This window comes from Hydra vulgaris, chromosome 12, assembly GCF_038396675.1.
Source record: "Hydra vulgaris chromosome 12, alternate assembly HydraT2T_AEP".
NCBI lineage: Eukaryota > Metazoa > Cnidaria > Hydrozoa > Anthoathecata > Hydridae > Hydra > Hydra vulgaris.
The window spans coordinates 36170926-36183681 of NC_088931.1; the positions used below are offsets into that span (position 1 = coordinate 36170926).

At 29.4% G+C, this 12756-nt stretch overlaps 1 protein-coding gene across 1 annotated transcript; it reads right to left on the bottom strand.

Annotated features, from left to right (window-relative positions):
* Positions 1-291: 291 nt before the first annotated feature.
* On the bottom strand, positions 292-894 carry LOC136088087 (uncharacterized). Its single transcript, XM_065811744.1, has one exon. It carries the CDS (start codon positions 892-894, stop codon positions 292-294), a length of 603 nt encoding a protein of 200 aa, XP_065667816.1.
* Between the last annotated feature and the right edge of the window lie 11862 nt (positions 895-12756).

Consider the following 12756-nt stretch of genomic DNA (forward strand, 5'->3'; position numbering starts at 1 on the left):
GTGGAATTGATGGATACAGGTTTATTACATCGAATGAAACTTGAACTTCGTTTTTGTTTACATTCCATGAGTTTGATTTGTTAATAAAATCAAAAGAGTTTTTCAAACATGTTTTATTTTTATTTAAGATAGGTTGTATTGCTTTAACTAAGTAGTTAGATATTCCATAATTAAGTGTACCGATAGTTGATATAACTATTCTCATAGGGTAAGCTTTTTCAGGCTTGTGAGCCTTAATTAGACCATACATACGAGGTGGGATTGAATCTCTTGGATATATACTGTCATATTCTATTTTTGAAAATCTTTGTTTTTTATTAAGTTGTGAGAGATTTTAATTTTTAAAGCATAACTAAAAATAGGATCTTCACTTGAAACCTTTGTTTGACCAATTTGATCGCGAATTCTTTCTAAAGCTTTTTCGTGTTCAATTCTCACAAACCCATTACCTTTAACAAACGGATATATTTTGACAAGTTTGTTTTCCTTAATTTCCTTTAGAGCTTTTCTTTGCTCTCTTGTTAAGTTTTGACTAATTTTTTTACCCATTTTAAGTTCTTTTAAAGCATTTTTTCTTAAATCCTGCGCATTTTCAATTTTATTGTTGTATTCTAGCTTTAAAGCAAACAACTCTGTTGTGGCAATAATATCCATATAAGGGATATGCTTTAAAGAAGGTACAAAGTTTGGACCAAGTTTAAGAAGATCATTTTGGTTATTAGGAATTTTGGTATCGCATAGGTTCAAAACAGCATTCTTAGTATGCGAAGTTAAATTTCCGTTTTTAATTTTTTGTTTATTCTTAAATTCGTTTTTTCTGAATTTTCTAGATATAACAATAATAAATAACAGCAAAGGTAAGTGTGAGTTTAAAGTCCACAGAAAAGAAGCCATTACAAATATTCAAATAAAACCGCACTCGAATCATGACCCCAAAATTTTATGCGCAATATTCAAAGGTTATGTTCACAGGGCATACTCCATATGCAGTGTTACACATTTAAAAAATGAGATAAACTTTCTTATTCAAGTTTTTAATGAAAATGGATACACCGAAAGCCAACAAGTTAATATGGCAATGAATTAGCGAGTAATAAAATTGAATTAAGGTATGTTTATCAAGAACATTTTTTATTTTGTATAAAATGCCTATACTCTTTGAAATTTTATTGCACAAGTTAGCAATGTGGCTTTTCTATGTAAGATTTTCATCGATATATACACCTAAAAATCTTATCTCTAGAACTCTTTTAATAATTATGTTATCGATAAAAAATATCGATAAAAGGTAAGTTGCTAGGCAGCTTACCAATGCTTTTTACCTTAATGATGAAAAAGAATCCATTTAGTTTTATCAATATTTAATGATAGTTTGTTTAATCTAAACCATTCGGAAATTTTGAATAGTTCAATGTTCATGTTGCTAAAAAGTGTAAAAATATTGTTATGAGAAAGAAATTAGTTAGAATCATCAGCAAACATAGTTGTTATTAGGCTATTGGAAAATCATTAATATGTATTAGAAACAGGAGGGGGTCTTAATGTGGATCCTTGAGGAACTCCACATGAAATATTTAACAAATTAGATGATACGTTATCATCTGCATAAACAAATCGTTTTCGATTATTTAGGTACTTTTTAGCCAAATTACCATATTTCCAGTAATTCCGTACCACTCCAACTTTTTAAAAAGAATATATCAATAGTATCAAAAGCTTTTGCCAAGTCAATGAAAACACCTAAAGTAAATTGAGAATTTTCAAATGAGTCAGATATATTTCTTGTAAGTTGTAGAATGACATGTTCAGTGAAATTGTTTTTTTTAAATCCAAATTGATTGCTGTATAATAAATTGTTTATAGTAAGATGATTATAAATTTTATTGTACAAAATTCTTTCTAAAACTTTAGAGAATACAGAAAGTAGTGAAATTGGACGATAGTCACTTATATTCTCAATGTCACCCCTTTTAATATTGGTATGACTTTTGCTAATTTTAGAGCTTGTGGAAAAATTTCCTGTTTAATTAATCTTGAAAAAATCTTAAAGAGTATATCTTTTAAAATATCAAATGAACTTATAATAATGTTGCCGTTAATACCATCAGGGCCTAGAGCTTTGTCAGATTTTAACATTTTAAAGGCAGTCTTTTCGAAACCATTAACAGCAGTGATAGTAGATGCTGGCCGAAAGTAGCTATTTTTAAACAGTTTGGCTATTTGATAAGTTCGGCTATTGGAGAAATCATCCTGGACGAGTTGCAACTCGTCCAGGATGATTTCTCAGCCAATTTTCAACCTCTTGTGCATAATAGGTCATTATTAAGTAACGTTTTTTTGACGAGTTAAATTAGTTACTTTTAAATTTGAAGTATGAGTTTTATGCCCATCTAATATTAGCAAAACTAGTTCATGCTCTGTTGGGATGACATGCTTTACAAAGTGCATGAACCAAGTAAAAAATATATCACTTTGCATCCAACCTGATGGGTGACAAACAGCAATTGAACTGGGGGATGCAGCATCCATTAGTTCAGACTTCATGTGAACCCTTGGAAAAACAAAAAGGTTGCACAAAATTGCATGTCGCACTCATACGGATTTTCACTGTGACCAACTGCCCATGCTCAGCAGAAGTTAGGCATCCAATCTGTTTCTTTCCAAGAATAGCAACCACTTTTGATGGCTTATTTGGAACAGTAGTAATGCTTGTTTCATCAACATTATAAACTCGATCTGGAAAAAAGTGATGCTTTTCCTACAATGCTTGCAATAAATCTAAAAACATTACGACACTGACTTGATTAAAGCCCTGTGCTCTTGCTGCAGACTTTGGCTTTGGTGTTCTTACAGATAACTGTGGGTTTCGAGTCGAAAATCAACAAAACCAAATAGCACCAGCTTGTTTACTTTTTGAACTGAATCTTTTATGGAGATTTATGTTAAGTTTGGCAAACCGGTAGACAACTTTACCAAGGCTTGAGGTGTTAAACCAAAAAACATAGCTTCCATTTACTTGATAAGAGTCACCAGCTCATTTTCTGTTTCAATAGAAAACACACATTTTACTGATCCAAGTGATTTCAAAGAAGCAAAGAGTACAAAGTTCAAACTATGTCTACACCTTCTTTAAAAAGTACTCTGTGCTACATTGAACTACTTGCATGCTTTTTTTAATGCCATTTCTTTTTTTCTTACAGCCTTAATAGCTGATGACATAGACCTCTCACTCCAACACTGCCTTTTTGTTTTTCTGACATATTTCCCCATATCCAAAACAAGAGGGTTTGATAGATAAAAATCTTATAAAATCAGTCCAATTGGACTAATTTAGATTAGTTTGATTAAATTGGCCAATTCAATCAAACAAAACTAAATAAAAAAAAAGTCTTAGGATTTACATTTTACACAAGAACTTTTTGTAATTATATATAAATCTCTATATATTGTAATAATATTCTATATAATTGTAATATATAATCTTGTAATTATATATTACAAACTCTTTAAAAATATAATTAAAAACACACAAAGTGTAAAATAACATTTAGATTCAGTTCAATATTATATATTTAAATAATATGTATACATTGTACTTAATAAGGATTAATAAAAAATATTGCAAAATCTATAATTAAGTAAGATTCGCATATTTTCACAAAAATGTACAAGTTATAATCAATATTCAAATATATAGGTAAATAAATGACTTGAATAAAAGATTATAAAATTTTTTAAAAATACAAATACATAGCTGTTGCTTTAAATTAAAATAAAAATAGCAAAGGAAGTCGCTGCAAATACCTTTTTCGAATAAAAATAATAATGAAAGCCTTTACTACTTTAATAATATTGCTAGTTAAATCTTTTTTTAACTGACTCTAAGCTGAAATATTTTGCCGTAAAATCTTACTTATTGCACGGATAAAATGGGCCCCGAAGCCCATTTCAACCGGTTTGGAGTGTGTTATTAATATTCAGTGAAAAACATAAATTGTTAGACTATTCTCATAAAAATCTTGCGCTAATTAAAAGATAACATGTTAAAGCTTTAAAAAGTATCAAAATAACACAATAAACATAAGTGTTTTTTACGATTACAGTAAAAAATATTTAGCTCAAAAAAATTTCAAAAGTACTTCTTTCAAATATTCTTTTTGCCTAAAAATACCAATGAAAAAAACTTTTCTTAAATGTTTATAGCCTGTTGCACAATATTCAACAGTTAAATTTACAATAGTTATTATCAAACTAGAGATTTGATAGGGCCCGTGTTACCTAAGGGGCCCGTTTTAGACCACTCTGTCCAATAATTTTTTTTCAAAATTTTTTTTAAATAGTCAATAAATCATATAAAATAAAACTTTGATGTCAAATGTTTAACATTTGTTCTTATAATATTTTAATCGCTCGTTAACTTAAAGACAAACGTGCATTTATTTTTTATTACATCCGCCGGCGGGAGGCAAATACTTCAACCTCCAATTTGGCGGCCGCAGCCAGATGGGAGGCAGAAGCTATTGGAGGCGGCCTCCAAAATATTTTGCCTCCAAAAAAAAATTTTTGACTGCGGCCGCCAATGGAAAGGCGGAAGCTACTGGAAGCGAAATAAAGAAAATTTTGCCTATAAAAATTAATTGGGAGGCAGTCGCCGTCTGTTGCGGAAGAAAAGTAGAGGCGAAAATATTTACGCCGTTTATCAACACTGTTGTAATACATTTATTTGTTTATCTAGATGTTCTTGCACCGTTAAGATGTTTGAGTTTTGACTTCCAGCAAGATTTACATGATCCTGTAAAAGCTGTCCGCAGGGTGCAGCAATTTAATTGGACAATGGAAAAACTTAAAGTTCTCTTAAATAGTTCGTTAGGCAATATTTCAACAGAGCAAACTATTTTAACAAACTACAAAAAATTAATTGAAAGTATAATTGAAAAAGATGGCAATTTTATTTACCAAAACCATTCTTTAGAAAATTTTAATAAAACTAATGCATCGGTGCAACGCATTTATACTGATATAATGAATAGTTTAACAACTAGTATGGATTTACGTTTCAAAGATATTAAGGTATCTCCTTTATTCTGTAATTATATGCTTCTTTTGGACATTTCTTTTTGGCCAATGAACTCTGTAATTACATTTGGTGATAAAGAAATAGCAGAAGTGGTTTCATATTTTAAAGACATCCTAAAAAATTGGGGGTGTAAAACTGATGAAATTTTTATCGAGTGGATTGTTTTAAAAAGTTATATATTTCCAATGCTAAAAGATTCTTTAGGTGAATACTATTTGAAAACGTGGAAATTTAAATCAGATATAGTTATTGCTTAATGTTGAAATGGGTTAGACGTATTTGAGTTGCTTTTACTTTGTCTATTTACAAACGCTAAAGTAGAATGTATGTTTTTCCGCATTAACAGAGAAAAATCGAATTAGAGAAACAAACAAAAGAAAAAATCACGTGATTGTCTTGATTCTCTTTTACGAATAGGCGAAGAAGGATGCAGCATCAAGAAATTTGCCCCAAAACCTGCTTTGGATGAATGGTATAAAGATAAAATAAGAAAACTATCTGCTGCTATCGGGAAAAATGAAAAAATCTGCCGATGCAAATGTATCGACCTTTCTCTATTAAGAATATCAGATTTAGAAAGAGAAAGTTAAAGTGATAACTCCAATGTGTAAAATTATTTTGCTATATTTTTAAAAATAAAATTCGTATTGATTTATTATTAGTTTATTATTAAATTATGTTTTATACTTAAAATTGTCATTGAAATGCACTTTAAAGTCGTTAAAACATAACAGTTATTGAAAATAAAATATACGAGTATATGGTTTGGCAAAGTAGTAATTGTTATTTTTTATATTTGGAGAATTTTGAACGACAACTTATTTTTAATTTCATATTCTTTTTATTCATAATAAATTACATTAATAAATAATAATATAAATAACTGTTAAATAATCTATAATAAAAAAGACAAGACAAACGTTTTTAATTATAATTACAAATTATTTTATATACATATATATATATATATATATATATATATATATATATATATATATATATATATATATATATATATATATATATATATATATATATATATATATATATATTAGGGATGTACCGAAAGTTCGTTTCGGCCGAACCTTAGCAAATGTTCGGCTAATAATGCAAATTTGGAATTCATCATACATTTATCTAAGTATAAATAAAATTTAACTCGTACCATAGCTACAGTTTAAATGGATAAAGTTTTTATTAAAAGATTTTTTAAATGTATTTGAATACAGTTTAGGTTAAAATTTTATTATGTATTTTCAAAACAGAATAAATTTAATCTGACCAAATGGAATAACAGATTTACCATAACTATTACTCAACTAAAATACTTGTAAAATAAATACCCCCCCCCCTGCATCAATTGAGTATTATTTTAGATCATCACAAAAATCTAATATTATAAAATCACCATTTGTTTATCTTAAAATAACAAATAGGAATTTAGGCAAAAAGATATTTTATTGAACTTAAGTTTGTTAAACGTGATGCCTATTATTGCTGTGGTAAAATAAATAAATTTCTCTACAGAGAAAGTTTCTTACAAGCTTGCTACTCAACTGGTTTAACTGATAAAAAATATTTGGAAAAAAAAAACTTCAATTATGTATTTTGTTATAGTTGTATAACTGTATTATGTAATAGTAATAATAATCATAAATCAAAAATTTTAGTAAAATAAAATGTCAAAAACATGAAAATCAATTATCACTTGTTGCCCTCAAGTTATAATGTATAAACATTAATTTTTCACCACTTTCTGGTGATAGTCTGTTTTTACTTGGTTCATAAATGTTGCCACCTGTACTCAAAAGTTTTTTATTTACTGTGTCGAACATGTCTTTTAAGCAATATAGGACCCGAATTAGTTAACCATGTAGGAACAGAGTGTCCGTTAGAAGAACGTTGATTGATTCCAAATAATCGTTCGTAAGGTGTAGTGTTTGTAGAAGTGCAATCTAAGGAACGCATTGAATGAAGGACATTGCGTAAAACATGTTCCCAGTTCATAGTAGGCAAATTCTTTGATTTAAGAGCAAGCGAAATTCCTTTCCAAATTAGGCCATTGTATCTTTCACACTGACCATTACCCTGAGGATTATAAGTAGTAGTTCTACTCAGGTTGACACCTCGAGAATTAAGAAAATTGCGGAACTCTGTAGACATGAAGCAAGTGCCTCTATCTGAATATATATAAGCTGTCATACCAAATAAAGGCATCTGTTTCCACCTCAAATGGTATACTTTTATCAATAGCTTGTAGAGCTGATTGATAGGTTAATTCTTTCATTTAATAGCTTCAGTTGACAGTGGAAAGGTAGACGTTAGAGATAAAGGATAAATTTTGTAAGAAAAATGTTTGATATATATGTAGTATGAGAACATACCAAGGACTCTACGAAGAGAAGCACTATCAGTGGGAGCAAGCATTTCAATTAATGACTTTAAGCGATTTGGATCACGGGAAAAAGAGCCACTCTTTATAATAAAACCTAGGAAGGTTATACACGAAGTAGACAATATAGACTTTTCTTGATTGAACGTAAACATTACTTTCTTAGAAACTTCAAAAAATTTTTCTAAATTAAAATCGTTTTTATTGTTAGATGTACCACATACAAGCAAGTTATCTAAATATACAAAGGTATCTTCTAATTTGTTTTCTTGAATAAACTTATTTATGATTCATTGAAATTGTGCAACAGCATTAGGGAGGCCAAAAGGAATTCTTTTAAATTGGAAAAAATGTCCATTGGACTCAAAGGCAGTATAATGCTTGTTACTTTCTAGGAGAGGTATTTGGTGATAAGCACTTTTTAAATCAATTGGGCTAAATAATGAATATTTTGCAACAGAGTTAACTAAATCATTGATGTTAGGTAAAGGATAAGCATCAAGTAGTGCAAATCGATTTTTTGTTTGTGAGTAATGACCATGCGTTTCTTATGTCTCTCAATCCTGGTAACAACTGTTTGTGATCGCCAAGGAGAGTTACTGGGTTCAATTATATCTAGTTCCAAAAGTTTTTTAGTTTCTTGCTCAATGAATGCTTTGTCCTCTAAGTTATATCGTCTAGAAGGTGAAACAATCGGTCTACATTCTGGAGATAGAAAAGGAAAAGAGTGCTAGCTTTCATTTAAGGCCGGTTCAACCACAAGGCAAACTAGGCGGCAGCTTAGGGCGACAAGTTTTTTAGGGCGGCACTAAAACTAGCTACCTGAAAAATAAATATATTAAAACATAGCTAAATTCTTTTTCAAATCTCTTTGAATTGAATTTTGGAAATTTGAAAAAGTACTCTTTTGAATCGCGTAAAATAAAACAAAAGAATCAACTTTGATACTTTTGTTTCATTTGACGCGATTTCCTTTTTCTTTTTACACTTTTTATGCAGGATGAAATTTTGAAGCAATGCAATGCAAAGTTTTCATTACTCATTTACAGAAAATTTTAGTACATTTAACTTTATTGAGAATTATGTTTTTGCTGGCATGTTAATTCAGAAATAGTAAGAAACTAATTTTAATTAAATATTCTATGATAGCAATTACGAAGTAGTATAGCATCAAATTAACTGATTGTGCTTTTATTATAATAGAGTGTTGTTATTTAAATTTATGGAGCTTTAAAAGTTTTAAAATGCATCTTGAAAACTTTTATAAAGAAGTTAAAATAATATTTTAATTTAAAGATATTAAAGATGCACTTATTATTTTTAGCAGTTTTCTTTGTTATTTCAATCCACGATGGCAGAAAGAAAAAATTGCGCAATATTGTAAACGACGGGCTGCAAATGAAGGGTTTATAACAAAACAGGCTGGTTCTTTGTTAAAGTATCTATGTTCACCGCAGAGAAATGAAAATGGCACAGATGAGTTAAAAAATCAAGTTGAAGCAGACAGGGAAGCCGATGAAATGAAAGTATCAGAAGAATTACATAATGAAATACATAATGTAATACTCGTAGAACACAAAGAATCTGAAGTGCATAAAATTGATAAGTTACACGAATATACGCTTCTTTATGATTATGCATGTATGCATTCTTCCGAATGTAAATACAAAATGTAATAACAAAACTTAAACATTCCTTTGTGAAAGTAAGTTGGGTAGGGGGTAGGGGCGCAGTGTGTCAGATTCGCCTAGGGTGCCAAATACTCTGGCGCCGGCCCGGCTTTCATTGTAATATTATTTTGAGAACAGATTTTTAAAAAACATTTTTACCACCATAAATGATATAAAGACTTTTATGCAGCTGTAGGATATCTCTACCAAGTATGATTTGTTTGCAAGGGCAGGGTATAACCAAAAAGTTATAATTATAGTACTTCATACCAAATAAAGTGAAGTTAGTGGAAAATTTATCTATAATTTAACTAGATAAGGAAGTATCAGTCACAGAGAATCTTTCATTAGAAGGGAGTATATTAAGCTTTAAAGAGTCACATAATGATTTGCTTATAAATGTGTCAGAGCTTCCTGTGTCAACAAGAGCTCTTATCTTGGCCCTAGCAATATAGATATAAACAATAAAGTTGAGTGAGTTGATAGAAAAGCAAGTAATTGAGGCTAAACTTTTTGCATGTAAGTTAGCAGCAGCAGACGTGACAAAGTTTTTTGATGATTTGCATACTTTCTTGAAATTTTCTTTCTTACCACAATTGTTACATTTTGCGTCTCTCGCAGGACATGATTGTCGACGGTAACGTTTACTTCCACAGAAATAACAAAGTCCACTAGGCTTAGTAGAAACTGAAGCAAGCTCAGTAATACATTTAGAATGTTTATTAATTGTAGCAAGATTACTATACTTTGTATGTGAATACATTTTGTTATTTCTATGAGCGTTTTCCAATGAACAAACTTGATTATAGGCCTCAGTAAGTTTAAGAGTAGAGTAGTATCTTTACTGAGTGCATGTAAGGCCTGCAAAAACTCATCAATAGATTCTCCGGATGATTGTTTACGTGAAGCTAACTGATGTCTGGAAAATAATTCATTTTCAGGTTTTACAAATAAGTTTTCCAGGATTTCTATCGCGCCATCAAATGATTCAATGTCAGCAATATAGTCGAACACGGAAGGAGATAAATAGTTAATGAGGACATCTAACTCATCTTCTTTTTGTTTAGTTTTTATGAAGTTTGTAAAAGTTCTAAACCAGTGTGAACATTCTTTTGAAGCTGATGTAGAATTGGGATTGCTGTCAAATCATTCCGGTCTTAGATATTTATCCATTAAAATATGAAGAATAAATTGTAGTGTAGTGAATTTAATAGTTTATAATTAATTTTAAGCCAACATAGAAAGCTTTATTCTTCATATAATAATATATAAACTAAAATATAAAAACAAGTTAGTTTTAGTATACATATAATTCAACTCAACAAGGATAATAATAATTATAAGAACGATTATATAAAATTTATAGACACTTCATTTGTTCTTCACACTTCGTTGTGGGGATTAGAAATTTTGCGTAGTTAATAGTTTTTTGATAACATTTAGGGCCAACATTTTAGGGTTTTATTACCATATTCCAAGTTTTTTTCAAAACTTTCCCATTAATTCTGAGCTTATTGAGTTTGTTTATTAAACTTTTTTATTTAATAAAATCATTAAAATAAAAAATGTCTTTTTAACAAATTTTACTTGTTATCAGCATGGAAATTATATCTTAAAACTAAAAAAAACTTTTAAAAAACTTTTTTTGGTAAAAATTATAAGATATAAGTGCACTAATAAAAATAAAAAATTTCCACCCATCCGTTTGCTAAGTCCCTTTACCCAGTTAGAAATTAATAAACAAGAGCATTTATTAAGCACCTCAGATAATTTTAGATCAATATATATTTTTGAGCGTATATATAATAAGTATCAGCGAGTGTTAATACTTATGTCAAATATTTGCAATATGCTTTGCAAAAAATTGCGATGATTGGAGCATAAGAACAAAAAATTCCCCAAATTTTTGCCTCTCTGTCCAAATAAAGAGCAACAAGTTGGCAGAATATTTTTTGTACTATTCTTAACTAGATTTATATTCATCGATAAATTTTCAACCTTATAAAGTTTGAACTTCCCTAAATTTAAGAGGGTTACAAATTTTATATGGTTATAATTTTTAAACATAAAGAGATTAAACTATAAAACTTAAAAATTATTGATGTTTTTATTCGCTTTCTGTCTGGTACTGGTTCTTCATTGATCTCAAAGTGAATATCTTCACTTTGAGATTAATAATTTTATAAACTCAACAGCAGAATTAACAGTAATTTTAACTCCTTCATAGGTTTGCCACAATATAAACATTTTACTTCTATTGTTTAGAGTAAAATTACCTTCACGGTTATTGATGGAATTTAACCACTTTTCAAAATATGGCAAAATTTTTGTTTTAAACCAATTAAAAGGATAGTCATCAGCAGAAGAAAATGGGACTAAGTATGGCTTTTACTTTTGAATTTATTCCATGTGATTACTTATTTATTCCATGTGATAATATTCATGATATCAAAGAAACTGTCAATCATTGAGCCTAAGTTAGCTGTGGCAAAATCATCTGAAGATTCATAGTTAAAAAAGACTTTACTAACAGTAGTACTAAGAACTTGAGCTGCCAATTTGACGTTCATAATAGAATAAGATGATAACTTAATGTGTTCATATGATAATTTTGCAAGTAGATGTAAACCACAAGTTTGGTCTTCTTTAAAAATGTCTGCTATGTGACTCAGTTTCTTGTTGTTTTAAGAAGATTTTGGGAGTAAGATAAAACGTAAACATACCTTTCAGAACAATGTAGATTAATAGTTTTATATGTGACATCTGCATCCTTTTTATCATTAGAATTAGATAATTGTAAATGCATTTAACAATTTTTGGTTAGGAGCAGCGCCATCACAGGTTGTTTCTATAACTTTTTACTTGCATTCAAGTCCATATATACCAACAGCTTTCTAAAATTATGGAAAAATTTGGGCTGTATACACTTACATACACTTGAATATGTAAACACTTAGCTTACTTCTATCAACTTTGTGTTCTTCAAAATGTCTTTCGCATACTTGTAAAGATTCACTAGTAATTTGTTTTCTTAAAGCTAAATCAATCAAACGATCTTTTATGATAATCTCTTTCAATTTTCTTCTCTATTGAACATTATAGTCTGTAACTCTGAACTTTAGGAAGATAAAATATAGCAATACCATGCGAATACCATGCGAATACCATGCGAATACCATGCGAATACCATGCGAATAAAGAGAAGTAGTTCAACCATATATGTTAAACAATTTGCTGCAGACATTGTTTTTTTTTTACACTTTGTTTTTTACAAGGCCATTTTTACAAAAGACATAATATTCGCGCGAAGCGAGTTTTTTCGTCAATAAGCATGCGCAGATAAAACATTTCTGGAAACTATGTCAGCGATACAGCGTTTCGCTACAGCGAAAAAAAAGTCGGAATCATTTCCACTTTTTGTGAATCGAAATAAGGAAAACCAATCGAGTTTTAAAATTATATCACGTGATGTCAGCAGTAAAAAAACGAAAGCACGTTGTTTTTAAAATGGCAAAGAAACAAAACTCTCAACCGGGCGTTCTTATTGAAATTCTTTAAATTTACTCGGAACATTAGCAAACATTAGTAAATTCATCAATTAAGGAGCAAGATTTAAG